The sequence below is a fragment of the Lotus japonicus genome, chromosome 3 (genome assembly GCF_012489685.1).
Source record: "Lotus japonicus ecotype B-129 chromosome 3, LjGifu_v1.2".
NCBI classification, from domain to species: domain Eukaryota; kingdom Viridiplantae; phylum Streptophyta; class Magnoliopsida; order Fabales; family Fabaceae; genus Lotus; species Lotus japonicus.
In genome coordinates, this window is record NC_080043.1 from 12640435 (window position 1) to 12656970 (window position 16536).

General features: G+C 36.1%; 1 protein-coding gene across 1 annotated transcript; it reads left to right on the plus strand.

Moving 5' to 3' along the window:
- Positions 1-2317: 2317 nt before the first annotated feature.
- LOC130743622 (uncharacterized) lies at positions 2318-7195 on the plus strand. The gene is made up of 7 exons (XM_057595859.1): positions 2318-2374; positions 2936-3044; positions 3132-3189; positions 3283-3570; positions 3649-4577; positions 4663-5880; positions 6009-7195. The coding sequence occupies exons 1-7, from the start codon at positions 2318-2320 to the stop codon at positions 7193-7195; spliced, it is 3846 nt and encodes a 1281-aa protein (XP_057451842.1).
- The last annotated feature ends 9341 nt before the right edge of the window (positions 7196-16536 follow it).

The following is a 16536-nucleotide window of genomic DNA, read 5'->3' on the forward strand; positions in this document are numbered from 1 at the left end:
AATTCTCCAAAAGAAAAATAAATCACACTAACACATCTTACACATCAAAAACTGGGTTGTACTCCCCCTTTTTGTCATAAGCAAAAAGCTTGGGGTGTGAAAAACTTAGCTTGAAGTACAAGGTACTCCCCCTTAGAGAATTTCTAAGTTTGAAGAAAAAATAAAATGATGCAAGAATCAGAGTTAGGCGAAATAAATAGAAGAGTTAATGCAAAAGAAGAACGTTTACCACCGGCCAAGGAAGTAATGAAAGGGGTCAGTTACCAAGAACTTAACCTCGAGAAACTGTAGAAGCATTAACTTTCAGAGAGAAAGTGAAGCCTATATAAAGCGATGGAGAAAGAGGGTAAGCTTCACAACTGGAACAATTAAAAAAAATGGCATCATACATGGAAGCACTTGAAGAGCTCAGAAGGAAGGCCTGTGAGGAGGACTTGTTCCTGAACATAAGGCATCCAGAGGGTACAACGACCATATCAGAGCTAACGAGGACACTGCTTGAGGAGGACCTTCGTCCAGAGCTGAAGAACGACTTGAAGGAATTTCTTGCCTTCGTGGAAGAAGTTCAAGAACTCAGCCAGCTTGAGCTGAGGCTACTGGAAGAAAGGAAGACCATAGAGGAGAAGCTCAAGACAACAGAAGAGTTTCTGGAGAGGAAGATCTGAACGTCAGTCTCAACAACATCCAGTATTCACTGGATCGTCTGGAGAGGGAGAGGTCAGAGCAGCGTCAAGAGTGCAGAAGAATGAGGAAGGATCCTCCATTCTAGACTTTAGGAAAAATAAAATGTATGATGTAACGCAATGTATTTTAATCAAATTTGGGTTACCATAAAGTATTAGTGGGAAAATTATTTTGTTCTTACTTTAATAGTATAGTATATGTAAATACCTGATTTATGAAGTATGTATAATTTTGTTATTTGAATTTGGTAGTACGCTATTTATGATAGAGGTTATATGTATTCAGTACATAACATAGGGTACTTGACTAAGAGAAAGTTCACATAGCATTGTAAAAAGTTAACATTTATTAGTAAATTTTTGTCATTCGTGGAAAAGTTTTTTAGCTTATGTTTGTTCTAGAAGCTATATTGGTACGATGACAAAATATAAGGATGAAAGAGTTGTTTTATCATGTAAAAAGTGTAACGCATTAAAATTTTAAAAAATTGTGTACTAGAGAAGTTTTGACTTTTGTAATGAATTGGTTACTTTTTTGGGAAGAATCATTTTCATGAAAAAGTGACTCTAAGTATATTGGATTTAGTTTGCTATAGAGGTAATACCTTTAACACCCGCGGAGGCAAAAAAAACACATTTTCAGTATAAATATAGTACAAGTAGGCTGTAAAATTTCATTTGTGAAGAGCATGTAAGCTAGGTGATCATTGTGTTTTGTTTATTGCCCTTATTTTCTAAGCTCTTACCTTAGATTTGTTGTCCAAGAGAATAGGTAAGACTTGAAGTATAACCAGTGAGGAACAATTGGTTTTTTTTTCTGGCATATTCATTTAATTAGTATCATGTTTGTTAAATTTTTAGGTAATTAGTGTGGGCAGATTTGTGGTGCTTTGTCATGGCTGGTGTTCCTAGAAAATATAAAAGAGTAATTCGTCCAGTAGCAAATCAACAGGTAAAATATGTGTTCCTTCTATATCAATTGTGTGAAAGAATTATGATTAAAAGTGTTTGATATGAATATATGAAGAAGAGCTGAGCATATTAATCCTTTGTGTTTTTTTTTGGTAAGGTATTGGACAGGGATCGGTGCCCTCATTATCTGAAGAAAGAACAAGGGGTAACAAAAAGAAATGTTTTCCGAGAGGCCAAAGATATATGCGCCAAGAGAAATTCAGTTGAGTTAATTAACTTAGCATGTTAATTAGTAGTGATTATTTTGTTGTGAATGTTTTTTTTACCTTAGTTTTTATCTTTTGGTAGTGTGCTCAAGGGTTACCTCAAGTTTGGCTAATGACACTCTTTATGATGCTATGGATATTTCCTCGTCATCGGTGTCGACTAATGCTGGTATTTTTTCTAATGGTTTATAATGTGAAATTTTGAGTGAGTGAAAAATGTATAACTTGATTTGAGAAATTTTTAAGATAAGTAATATTCACTGTCAAATGAACGAATTATCAAAAGTGGGATTATAAAGATGACTGTTTTTGAGTTAGTAGTTTAAATCCAAAGGGATGATTTTGTGGATTATAAAATATTACAATGGAGGTTATTTAGGTGTCATATGATATGATATGAATCTGAAGTTGAAGAAATTAATATAAGGTATACTTTTTAAAGTCCAGTACAAGAAGATGGCGCGAGTGATGTTGGTGTGTATAATTGGATTAGTAGAGATGATAAGCTTCCAGGTATATAATATTAATAATTTTATGGCCAATTTTTGGTGTCTAGGACAGTTCATTTCCATTTTCCAACCATGATTTTGATTTTTAATTTAAAGTATTGTTTGGTAGACATTTGTGAATGGAATGTCACATTTGAGTTCAGTTCTGTGATTGTTATGTTTTTATGATGGAGCAGAAGAGAAGAAAATTAAATGCTCTTGGAATATCACATTTTTGTTCTTTAGAAAATGGTGGAACATAATGAAACACACTCTTAAAAATTTAAATGGTCCATATTGCTCCTAATTTATATGTGAAATATTTATCTCCAAATGGTTTTAAATTGCATCTTTTGTAAAAAAAACTTATTGACAAACTTAAATAAAAAATTATTTTATTCAAAAAATTCACTTAAAATAAAATCAATTATTTTTTTAAGTAAATATTTTTATGCATATCGCTTAACTTTTTGATCAATAGAGTAGAATTGCTTTTTTTTTAATGGAGGTTTTGAATAATGTTTATTATATTTTTTGTTCTATTCTTTCTATTTATGAAATAATAATAAATTGTAACTATTTGTAGATGAAGTTCAAACATTTAGTGGTTGTTCATCAAGTGATGAAAGTGAAGATAGTGAAGATGGTGAACGAGATGATATGCCTTGCAGTAAAAAATTTAGATGAGTTTGAGGGTAAATTATTGTTTTATGATATAAATTTGTAATTAAAGGTTGATTGTGAAAAATTTTCCATGTAAGTGTTATTGAATTTAAATGCAGAATATTCTGATATTGGAGACATGAAGTATGAGTGTCAGTATTGTGGGGCTTTGCATTGGTATGCTGAAGGAGTTAGAAAGAAAAAGAATAATATTCCCACAATTTTTTCTCTGTGTTGTCTAAACGGAAAAGTGTTAGTTCCTTTCTTCAGGAAGCCACCGACTTTATTATGGGATTTGATAATGGGAAATGATGTTCGTAGTCGGGAATTCTTAGCAAATATAAGAAGTTATAATAGTGCTTTTGCTTTTACTTCATTTGGTGGAAAAATTGAAAGTGGTCTAAATGACGGAGGCGGTCCACCACAATTTGTTATTAGTGGGCAAAATTATCATCGTATTGGTAGCTTGCTTCCAAATGTGGGAGAGACTCCTAAATTTGCCCAACTTTATGTTTATGATACTCAGAATGAGATCCAAAATCGAAGTTCACACTTTAGGTACGTAAATGCTATTTTTTCTTATGAATGTTGTATATTATGTTTTAATGTTATTAATATTTTTGTTTTATTGTTTAGGAATTCGGATGGAAGTTCTAAGCTAAACAAATCCTTAATTGAAGATCTTTTGGCAATGGTTGATGAGTGTAATGTCTTGGTGAAATCATTTCGAAAGGTACGTGATTTCATTTCTATCAACCCATTGTTAAGGATTTCTCTAAGATTGTTTAGGGCTAGACCCAAAGACCCAAGAGTGTACAATTTACCTTCTGTGGATGAGGTAGCTGGTTTAATTGTTGGTGATTTTGATTCTACTGATTGTGGTCGAGACATAGTTGTTAGTTCAATGGATGGTACTCTTAGAAGAATTCATGAGACACACACTTCATTTTTACTGTTGCAATATCCTTTGCTTTTTCCTAATGGAGAAGATGGATATAAAGAAGATATTTTGTTTCGCCAAGATGGAGATGGTCGTGTTTTTAAAAAGAGAGTACGAGTATCTTTGAGAGAATTTATTTCTTTTAGAATTCATGAAAGAATGAGAGAGGATTCAGTTATATTGCGTAGTAGAAGATTATTCCAACAATTTCTTGTGGATTGTTATTCGATGATTGAGGCTCAAAGATTGTCATATATCAAGGGTAATCAAAAGACAATACGTCGGGACTTCTTATCTGGATTGGAGGAGGCTATGGAGAAAGGTGATGTCGATTCAGCATCAGTTGGAACAAGGATAGTTCTACCTTCATCATTTACTGGTGGAAGAAGATATATGTTTAACAATTGTCAAGATGCAATGGCAATCTGCAAACATGTTGGATATCCAGATCTTTTTATAACTGTTACTTGCAACCCAAAGTGGCTTGAAATTCAAAGGTGTGTTTCTGAAAAAGGCTTGAATGCCTATGATCGCCCTGATATCTCGTGTCGGGTTTTTCATATTAAAGTGAAGCAGTTAATGCGTGATTTGAGGAAAGGTCAATATTTTGGGAAAGTCTCAGCTGGTTAGTAATATTTCAATTGAATATAATATATATATATATATGTAGATATTGAAAAATATTATATGGGTGATTAATTTATTTATAGGAATGTATACCATTGAGTTTCAAAAGAGGGGACTTCCACATGCCCATATACTTATTTGGTTAGCGCCTGGTTCAAAGCTAACAACACCAGAGAAAATTGATTCAGTTATATGTGCAGAGTTACCTGATCCAGTTGCTAGCCCGAAACTATTTGAAGTTGTTTCTATGTTCATGGTCCATGGTCCATGTGGTAGTAGTAGAAAAAATTCTCCGTGCATGGTAAATGGTCGGTGTTCCAAATTTTTTCCTAAGAAATATGTGGATAAGACCTCATTTGACATTAATGGTTATCCGACATATCGAAGGAGGAACACTGGTGTTTTTGTTGAAAGACGTGATGTTCAATTAGATAATGGGTATGTTGTTCCTTATAATGCAAAATTGTTGATGAAGTACCAAGCCCACATTAACATTGAATATTGTAACAAATCGAATTGCATCAAATACTTATTTAAGTATATCAACAAAGGAGTTGATCGGGTTACAGTTTCAATGAAAAATGAATGTAATGAAGGACAAAATGTGCCGGAGGTTGATGAGATCCAACAATATTATGATTGTCGTTATTTATCTGCTTGTGAAGCTGCTTGGAGATCATTTTCATTTCGTATTCATGATCATTGGCCTCCCGTTCAGCGATTACCTTTTCATATGCCCAACAAACAAGTTGTATTATATGGTAATGAAGAACCAATTGATAGGGTCGTTCAAAGAGGTCAGATGTCTGAAACAATGTTTACTGGGTGGATGGTTGCTAATATGATATATGAACATGGTAGGCATTTGACATATGCTGAGTATCCGCAGTTATTTGTTTGGCATCCTAAAGATAAAGAATGGCGACCACGCAAAAGAGGGTTTTCCATTGGAAGAATGAATTTTATACCTTTGGGGTGTGGGGAGGTATATTATTTGCGTTTATTGTTAAATCTACAATGTGGATGCACAAGTTATGCCGATTTGAGAACTGTTGATGGTGTTGTTCGAGTGAGCTTTCAGGAAGCATGTTCTGCCTTGGGATTATTAGAGGATGATAAAGAATTTATTGATGGATTAATTGATTGTGCTGAATTGTCAGGTGGTATGTCTGTTAGAAAGTTGTTTATGGTGTTGCTATTATCTAATTCAATTGTCACACCAGGAAAAGTTTTTGAGGAAACTTGGAGGTTGTTAGCCGATGGAATTCTTTATAACCGAAGGAAATTACTTTGCAATCCAGGTATTTTTTATTTATTTATGTATTTGTTTATATACATGTATATATTTATGTTTTGTACATGTCATTTCTTTGTGGTTGTTAAAGTAATTGTTATTTTGACTTTATATAAATTGTTTTATTTTATCTAGCTTTGCGTTTGGATGATCAGACTTTGAAGACGCTTTGTTTGGTTGAGCTTGAAAAAATGTTAGTTAATAATGGGAAAACACTAAAGGATTTTCCTGGCATTTCGTATCCTATTTCAGATGAAGTCCCTCAGTTTGAGAATGTCATGTTGTTTAACGAGTTAAGATTTGACATTGATGATATGTCAGTTAAACATAATGACCATTTGATGAAGTTGAATAATGGTCAAAGGAAAGTGTATGATGAGGTTATTGATGCAGTTAATAAATCAGATGGAGGATTTTATTTTGTCTATGGTTCAGGTGGTACAGGAAAAACTTTTCTTTGGAAAACTCTAAGTTATAGATTAAGATCTGAGCGGAAGATTGTGTTGAATGTTGCATCCAGTGGTATAGCATCTCTTTTGTTACCTGGTGGGAGGACTGCACATTCGTTATTTAGTATCCCACTTGTGTTAAATGAGGATTCATGTTGTAATATTAGGCTGGGTAGTAACAAGGCAGAGTTGCTTAAACATACAAGTTTAATTATATGGGATGAGGCACCTATGGTTAATAGGTGGGCATTTGAGGCTGTTGATAGAACCTTGCGTGATATAATGGAAGTTGGGGATGTTTATGGTGGGGGAAAGCCCTTTGGTGGAAAAGTTGTGGTTTTAGGGGGAGATTTTAGACAAACTCTTCCTATTATCCCGAAAGCAAGTAGGGAAGAAATTGTAATGGCTACTATTAACTCATCAAGACTATGGAAATTTTGCAAAGTCTTAAAACTTACTGAGAATATGCGTTTGCATGGGAATGATTCTTTACATGATCGTGAAAAATTGGTTGAATTTAGCAAGTGGATACTTGATATTGGTGATGGTAATTTGGGTGATTACAATGATGGTGAATGTGATTTAGATATTCCACATGACTTGATGGTTCCCTTTAAAGATGATGCTGTGTCAAGTATAGTTTATTCCACCTACCCTGATATTCAAAGGAAATTTTTTGATGAGGAATATTTTATTGATAAAGCTATTCTTGCTCCCACTTTGGATATTGTTGATAGTGTGAACCAGTTTGTGCTTTCCATAGTACCTGGCAAAGAAAAAGTGTATTTAAGTTCAGACAGTGTAGTCAAAGTTGATGAAGATGTAGCCATTGATGCAAATTGGATAACCATTGAGTTTTTGAACGGGCATTAAGGGATCTGGACTTCCTGATCATAGGTTGTGTTTGAAAATTGGAACGCCCATTATGTTAATGAGAAATATTGATGTTTCAGCTGGGTTATGCAATGGCTTATTGTGTTGGATCTTAGACCAAATTTGATTTATGGGAAAGTGCTAAATGGAAATAAAGCTGGCACAAAAACATACATCCCACGCATGACTATTGTTCCTTCTGATAGTGGTCTACATGTTAAAGTTCAACGTAGGCAATTTCCGGTGTGTGTTTGTTTTGCAATGACAATTAATAAGAGTCAAGGGCAGACGTTGTCTCGAGTGGGGGTTTTTTTACCGAGACCTGTTTTTTCCCATGGTCAACTATATGTTGCGTTGTCGCGTGTGAAATCAAGGGATGGATTGAAAATTTATGTTGACCAGACAGAGGTTCCGCCTTTGGAGCACACAAAAAATGTTGTTTACAAAGAAGTATTCAAAAATTTAAGCTGAGGTATGAAGATGAGTCAATTGCTAATTATATATGTTGGTCCCCTTATTTAAATTTAGTATAAGGTAGGTTTAGATAGTGACAATTTTTAAGCAAATACTATGATAAATAGTAATTTTATGATTTATGTTAACTCAATATTTATGGTAGTTGTTTTATTTTCAAATGAATCTCCAGATGGGGAAGGTGTCCTATGTACCATTTAATGGAAGGCATGGATTCTCATAAATGGTAAGTGATTTTAGGTGTACATTGCTTGAATGGATCTTGTAGCCGTGCTCTTGTATTGCTCAGTTAAATAACAGATTTGTTCAACTAAAATGAAGTATAGATGGCCGTTTTTTGTACTCTAAGTGATGGTGTTGCAACACTCTCTTTTGGTGTAGGATATTGGTTTTTTTGATTGATGCAAACTCGTGAGCTCTCATTAGAATGGCTTTTGCTTCCTGGTTCCTTTTTCACAAGTCTACCTCTGCTGGTTATTTCCTGGAGGTACAGATTTTGTATTAAGAATTTGGTGGAAGGTTTGGTCTTGATTTTGGAAGGCTTACCAATTGGGTTTGGGTTGAGTATTAGTTTTCTTTGTAAACACCCTTGAAAATTCCTCTTGACTTTTCAAAATAGGTACTCTTTTTCCTTGCTAGGTTTTCCCAAGGGGGTTTTATCCTAGAAAGGTTTTAATGAGGCATGTTTTGTTAAGTCTATTTTCAAGGGGGTATTAGGTGGGTAGTTTTCTTCTTTTATAGGGTTTTGGTATTTGTACATGTAAGTATCTGATTATTTAATTTATTATATGTAAAATGTTAAAGATGAACTTATTATGTATTCATTGGTTTCGTTGTTAACTTAAAGAAGCAACTTCATTTAATAAAAAAATAGGTACGTCTAACCTGTTGAAGGGATAGGCCATTTGGCACTAAGTTTGTTGAACATTTTTCTTCAAACTTCTCTCATTGGATTTGGTATCTTGTTATCTTCATCTTGTTAGCAGAAGATAGGTTTTTATTTATTCTTGAAAACCTGAACATGGACTTTTGTCCAGAGTAAGGTTTTCTTCAGAACTTCTGACCATTGTACCTCTGAAGTCATCAGATGTTACCCCTTTCAGAAGTTACTCGATCAGAAGCACTTAACCCACTGGTTAAACTTCTATGGTAGACAACAATACACATGTCACTTCATTTGTGACATAGTTCCTTGAGTCGCGTGGTATATCTGCTATAATGATGATGCCTACTCTCCTCTACTATGCTATTTTCAGACTATCTATTTTATAACCGTTGATTTTGCCTTTAATTTCTTAAAACTGTCAACGGTTACCATTAAACCCACGATATGCACTGTCACACACGATCTCCCACTCACTTACACTTACGGTTTTGAAACTATCCGTGTGCATTGCATTGCATTCATATTCTTTCCTCCAACATTTCCTCTTCTCTCTGAACCCTAAACCTCCATCTCTAAGAATCATGGGCAAATCGAGGAAACCTAAGGCGAATGTTTCTGCTTCTACCACACAAACTGCCAAAGATCAAGAGAAGCAAAGATTCGAGGAAGCACAGAAGATTCTGAATGCACCAAATGTAGTCACCTGTGCAAAAAAAGTAGAAGAACTGAGTGTGTGCTGCGAAGCAAGAGTTGATTTTGATAATCTTGCTCAACATGGGTTTGATATTAGGGATCAAGTCAATTTGCAAGGATGGTCTGGGTACTTCAACAGGCTCTGTGGTCCAATCTATTACAAGTTGGTTGTCGAGTTCTGGAAGAACGCAGTCTGCAACGACTACTACGTCGTCTCCCATGTACTGGACAAGAAAATTGTGATCTCTGAAGAATCTATAGCAAAACTGCTGGGTATGGAGTTTCAGCAGGGAAAAAGGATCAAGAATGTTGAAGCAAATGTTGCCGGGATGAGGACCGTGGTCAACAAGGCGCTCTATAATAACTGGTCTTACCAGAAAACCAAGTACAGCATTAAGGACTTGAAGTCTGAGATGAAGATTTGGCAGAAGATCTTCATGCAGTGCATTCACCCCAGAACTGGAGGAACTGATTACCTGAATGCAACTCAGAAGGTAATCATGTACTACATTTCAACTGGTGAGCTTATATGTCTGCCATTCCTACTCTTCAATTACCTGAAGGAGTGTGTTGAGAAATCAAGGACCACAACTGGTTCTGAGAACAAGAGGTTCATCTACTACATTCCGTATGGAAGGCTGCTGTCAGACATCTTCGTCCAAAACAAGCTTGTCAAGACTCTATCAGATCTTGGACTCCACGAAGATCTGGCCATGACAATTGGTGATGCTCTCGATGGCATAAAGTTGAAAAAGATGCAGATCATTGAGAAAATTCAAGTTGCTCCCAAAGAAGACACTTCTGATGAAGTTTGTCAGAGGGATTATCCCATTGATGACTTTCCTATTTGGTCCAAGAAGGACAATCCAGCATGCATTCTGGAATATGTCAGGATGCTCAGAAGACAAGGTGATCCAATCACCCTTACAGAATTTGTTAACACTCTTCCTGAAAGTCCTCCTAAGCTGGCTACCAGGAAATCCAGGAGAGCAACAAGCAGCAAGCCCTCAGATCCTAAGGGCAAAGGGATTCTGATAGAGGAACCTGCAAAGAAGAAGGCTGCTTCCAAGACTGTGATCATCAGGGAACCATCTCCTGAAAGGCCTCTGAAGAGAACCTCAGCTCAACAACAACAAATGTCTGATTCTGAAAGCTCAGAAGACACATGGAAAGGCTCCTCAAGTGAGGAGACTGAAGATGAAGACATGCCTCTGGCTAAGAGACGCAAAATTATTCTTGAGGAAGAGGAAGATGAGCAGGATGACCATGAGATCATCCAGAATGTGATTCAAGGTATAAGGGAAGCTTTAGATGTTGAAGAATCCACTGATTCTGATGCTATTCCCCGAGTGAAGAGAAGGAAGCTTCCTCTGAGGGGACCACTTCAGCAGAAGGAAACAGCAGCAGAACAAGCATCTGAACCAACTTCAGAAGTACAGAGGGAAAGAAGATCTAAACGGACTTCTGATCCAGCAAGGGCTGCAAGTCTCACCAGAACCTCACCCATCAGAAGCCCCAGTAAGGTAATTACTGAAAGCATTAACTCTGATTCTGCTTTAGTAGTTATACCTGAGCAACCTATGCCTATATCTACCTCTCTGCCTACCTCAACCCAAACAGAACCTATTCAACCTGAAACACAACCTCAAGCACAGGCTGAACCTCAAGCTCCCAAATCTACCATCCAAACAGCTACCACAACCATCCCTTCAACTCCAATTTACACCTCTTCCACATCCATCCCAAGTGAACCAATACCTCCTTTCAATTCCTTCATTCAAGGTATTGTTCAACATGAGGCCACTCTGAGAACCTTAGTTCAAGAGTTCTCTCCCAAGCCTGCATCCACTTCACACACCCTCCTCATAACCCAGACTGGTGAGATCCCTGCTGAGGCAGAAAAAGAGGATGATGATGATGTTTAGATCCTTGTACCGCCCTTCAATGTGAAGCCTCTTCAGCAAATTGCTTCCAATTTTGAAGATCAGATTCCAGATGCTGCTGAGACTTCTTATGTGTCCTTGTCCAGCTACTTAGCAGTCAACTCACAGGATCTGAGTTTCACTTCACCTGAGAAGGCTGTCACCTCAAGGCAAAGGCCAGACACTATCTCAGAAGCTGAGCACATGGCTGAATCAGATCACTCAGGGATAGTGAAGGATCATGAGATTGCTTCCACTCACTCAGAACAACTCAGACCTGATTGCTCAAATGCCTCAAGCTCAAATACTGCCAAAACTTCTCAGCCTGACTTAACTCTGGCAACCTCCCTCAGACCTCAGAATCTTATTGAGCTTATTCAGGAATTCTCTGAAGAGGCAACCCGAAGACTTCAATGGTTATATCAGGTAACTGATAATCAGTTTGATGCCTCCTTAGTGGATAGTCTATGGTCTGCATTTAGAAGATGGTCAGAGAACAGAGGTTATGACTTTCAGAAGCAGCTGGACAGTGAAAAGCGCATTAGAATTCATAATGCATCTGAAAGAGCATATGAGCAAAGGCAGAGAGTGCTGCATAAGGTCTGTGAACCTTTGAGAAGAGCTGTGGCTGCAAGAGATTCTGTCATCTCTGAATGTACTTTAGATGATGCTGAGATAATATCAGAAGAGGCCGCAGAAGAAAGTTCTGAAGGGATAGTGATTCTGGAAGATGCTGTTGTTAATGAAGTTGAGCAGCAAGAACAAATTCAAGTTGATACTGCAGTGTTTTCAGAATCTGAAGTTGCTACTCATACTCAAGCTCCAGAAGCTCCTCCCTCAGCTCCTGCTCCAGAAGTTGCTACTCTTGCTGCCAGAATTGACCGCATTCAAGATGATCAGCAGAGACTATTTCATATGGTTGAGCAGCAAGGGATTGTTCAGATAGAACAGAGCAGGCAGATTCATGAATCTTCTCGCAGAATGGAAAATATGATGAAACTCCTGCTTGAGAATCTTCCCTCCTCTTCCAAACCTTGAATTTCCTCTCATTTTTCTTGCATGCATGTATTTGTCTTAACTGCATTAATTTTATGTTGACTATGTTAATTGCTTTATCTATGATTCAATGCACCGTTCTTAGTAACTCACATGCCTTTATGTTTTGTTAAGTTTTATGCATGTTTTTCTGTTACTTTTCTTCCTTATAATCTCTGCAATCCTTCTTCTTCATCACACCGCAATTCACCTCTCCATCAATCGCTTCAATATTCCTTATCTTCTTGTTCAAAAATGACCACTGTCGAGTTAATTTCTGACCTCAAGACTATGGTATTTGACCAAGTCTTTCCATGGAGCGTAAATCTATCTTCTTCTCAGTTCTCTCAAGCTATTGAGAAGATTGAGAATCTTCTGAAATGTTGGCTCACACCTCATCAAACTTACTGTCTTCAGAACCTACAACAAGTTCTGAATGATCTCCTCAGTCTGATCGCTCGTCGGAAGGACGTTGAAGATCAATTTCAGGGCATTTGCATGCTTCTGGAATATGAAGAAGAATATGCGGATCAAGAGGTTGTCCAGGAGAATCAAGCTTTGAAGGAAGACCTGGCTACCCAGTTAGCCTCAATTGATCAGGACATACGTCCTCTGCACCTTCAACTTCTCTACATGAAGGACTCTAGAGCCTTCCTATGTATTTAGGATTAGTCCTCTTCATTTCTCTTTTGCCTTTGTACTCTTTCTGCGTTCATTAATAATAACGTCTGTTATTTGCTTTCCGTGTTATTGTTATTGTTGATTTTTCACTCTTTTTGATTATGACAAAAAGGGGCAATACACATAAAATGGTTTTTGATAAACTTTTATACTATATAAAACCAGTAAAGGAGAATAAGTATTAAAAACTTATAGCACATAGATTTTGTCAAGCATCTCAAAAAGGAATACATTTTGACGCCTCATTCTAATTATATCTGGACGAGACTATATGCTATTATGTGATATACGCTAAGTTCTGAACCATCACTTCTGATGAGTATACATCTATTCAAGCGTAAAATCTGATCACATAACCAGATTGAATCTCCACATTGGCTTAATAGCTCTTTTGGTCCCTCACTTATCACAATTTTGCTCTTTTGGTCTCTTTAGAAAAAAATTAGCAAAATTAGTCCCTCACATTTATACACTTTTGCAGTTTTAGTCTAAATAGGGATCATTTTTGCAAATAAATAAGCAATGTGGAGGACCAAAAGTGCTAATTTTGTTAGTAGGGACCAAAAGTGCAAAACCGTGATAAGTGAGGGACCAAAAAAGTTATTAAGCCAAAATGTTATTAAGAAGTTGATTTTTAATTTTCAGATAAATACTTCAATTTTTATTCAATTATATGATCATTTTTCGTTCAATTATATTACCAAATTTTATTCAATTACATTATCAAATTTTTAGTATATTTGATCTAATAAAATGTTAATTATATTTCATAATATATTATAGATTATAAACTAATACATGTTTTAATTCATAAAAAACAGTGACCGTGCATCGCACGGGTTACTACCTAGTATAATACACATGGCACGAGCCTGAATGATACAAATGTGTCCCATCATTGGGTTTTCTTTACTTTGAGTTTAGTTTGGGGCCAGAATCTCTTCCTATGATTTTCCCTGTTTAAATTCAAATTCTAATAAGATAAGATATATATAAATTTCACCACGAAACGAAATGTGCACCAGGTCATGTCTCTTTCATCATCCATATATTATATAGGACTATGTAGAGTTTGGGACGAAAAGTAGGATATGATTGGGTAAAAGTTTAATGCAAATGGAAAAAACTACAAGTCAGCTTCATTTATTTATGAGAAGAATTATATATGGGTGAATGATCACTTTTGTCCCTAAAGTTATCGGCGTCGGCCATTTTAGTCCCTATTTTATTGAAATGTCGCTCGTGGTCCCCGAAGTTGCAAAACGTCAATCACGTTAGTCCCTTGGTTGGATCCCGTTAGTGAACGGTAACAGCAAAGGTGATATGGCACGTTATGTGATCATGTGGACTTTCCACGTAGATTTAAATATCAGGAAATTTTTTAGAAAATTTTAAAAACTTCAATTTAGTCCTTGGTCAAAATCCCCAAATCAGAAAAGCTCAATCTCTCCATCATCTTCTTCTTCCTCATCATCTTACCCAGAAAAAATCAATTCCAGAAACATCTCCACCATAAAGACTAAACAAAAATCTTCATCTTTTCACTTAAAAAATAACCTAAATCTTCATCTTTCAACCCAGATTTTACCCAAATTTGAAAACCAAGAGTTACCCTCCCCACCCATCACATCTGTCGTGGAACCCCTCTCCATCAGCCCCAAACCCCATCGAGACTCAAATCAGAGAAGAAAGGTGGGAGATTTATTAATAAAGTTGGTGACTTTAGAGAGAAAGGTGGTAGTGGCTCTACTTGAACAAGAAAACTGAGAAGAAAGGGGCATTCTAAGACCCTCACCACTCCTTTTCTTCATCTTTTTATGGGGTGAAGGTTTTCATTTAGGGGGTGGCGGTTTTCAGATAGAGGTTGTTGGATTTCATGGTGGCTGGGGTTCTGGGGGTTTGTAGATCTGAAGAGGTTGCTTCAAAGTTTGGATTTTTCTTCATCTTGAAAAACGGGTGTGTTTTTGGGGGTTAACTTTTGATCTTCAAGATTTGGTTGAAGAAGATGGAAGAAGGGGGACGAATTTTATGGGTTTAGTTGAAGAAGATGGAAAGAGGTTGAAGATGCATCAGAAGAAAGATGAAAAGATTTGCTCATTTCTCTAAATCTTTTCTCTGACCGCATCCTGAGCTCTTCTGGCTTTGGGAATACAACAATAGCAATGTGAATGGGCAAAAAATTATAATAACAAATTCGTTGGGAATTTATCTTCCAAGCTCCATCAAAGAAATAGATAAATAACTACCTTCTGATAATTGCAAGGTATATTAGCTGCCCTGAATAGCAATGCATTGAATATTTCAGTTGCCCTATCCATCAAACAATCAAATCTTTCACCATAGTTTTGTTTTCGCAACAGTCCAAGTACCTACGCAACAATGAGTCCAGGTACCGCCACTACTTGTTCATCTTCAGGGAAATCACGTTTTCTGGATTGGGTTGCTTCAAAGTTTGGATTTTTCATCATCTTAAAAAACGGGTGTGTATTTAGGGGTTAATTTTTTATTTTCAAGATCTGGTTGAAGAAAGATGGAAGAAGGGGGATGAATTTTATGGGTTTGATTGAAGAAGATGGAAGGAGGAAGTTGAAGATGCATGAGAGGAAAGATGTTGGGTTGTTTTTAAGTGAGAAGATGAAGATTTTTGTTTATTCTTTGAGGTGGAGATGTTTCTGGAATTGATTTTTTTCTGGGTAAGATGAGAGGAAGAAGATGATGAAGAGATTGAAACTTTTCTAAGTTAGGGATTTTGGTTAGGGACTAAATTGAAGTTTTTAAGTTTTTCCAAAATATTTCCAATATTTAAATCCATGTGGAAAGTCCACATTGGCACATAACGTGCCACATCACCTTTGCCGTTACCGTTTACTGACGGGATCCAATCAAGGGACTAACGTGATTGACGTTTTGCAACTTCAGGGACCACGGGCAACATTTCAATAGAATAGGGACTAAAATGTCCGACGCTTGTAACTTTAGGGACGAAAGTGACCATTCACCCAATTATATATATTAATACTAGAGTTTTTTTATAGGCAAATGTTAGTTGTTAATTTTAGTAAATTATAGTTTCTTTACTAGAATTTGAATTCTAACCTTTCACCCTTTAATACTCTTCATTTCCCTTAACTCACCAAGTAAGCTACTCATCCCACCCATATTGAACCTATAGTAAAAAAAAAACAGGGCTGCATTATAGACTGCACATGAATTGGGTTAGGTGAATTGTTAAGCTAATCAGGATCCAACCTAAAAAAAAACTAATTAGGACCCAATCTGATCAAAATTGTTTGGGTCAGGTTCGGTTTCATGTATTTTAACCTTCAAACTTGAATCAACCTAATCCGACAATCTTCGAATTGGTTTGGGAGGTTGATTGGATCGTCATAATAAAATAATTATAAATCTGAAATATTGAAAAAAATTAAAATTTTGAAAAAAGTTAAATCAGAACAAATTAGTAAATTTGTTATAGTATTAAATATCATAAAAAAGACTAAAAAATTAGACTAAATAACATGAAATAATACCACATAAATGGAAAATAGTCAAATACCATGAAAAATAAGTACTACAATAGAATCAAGTTAATCAATACAATAATGACATAAGACTTAGAACTTAGATGTTTTTATCCTCCAACATGCCAA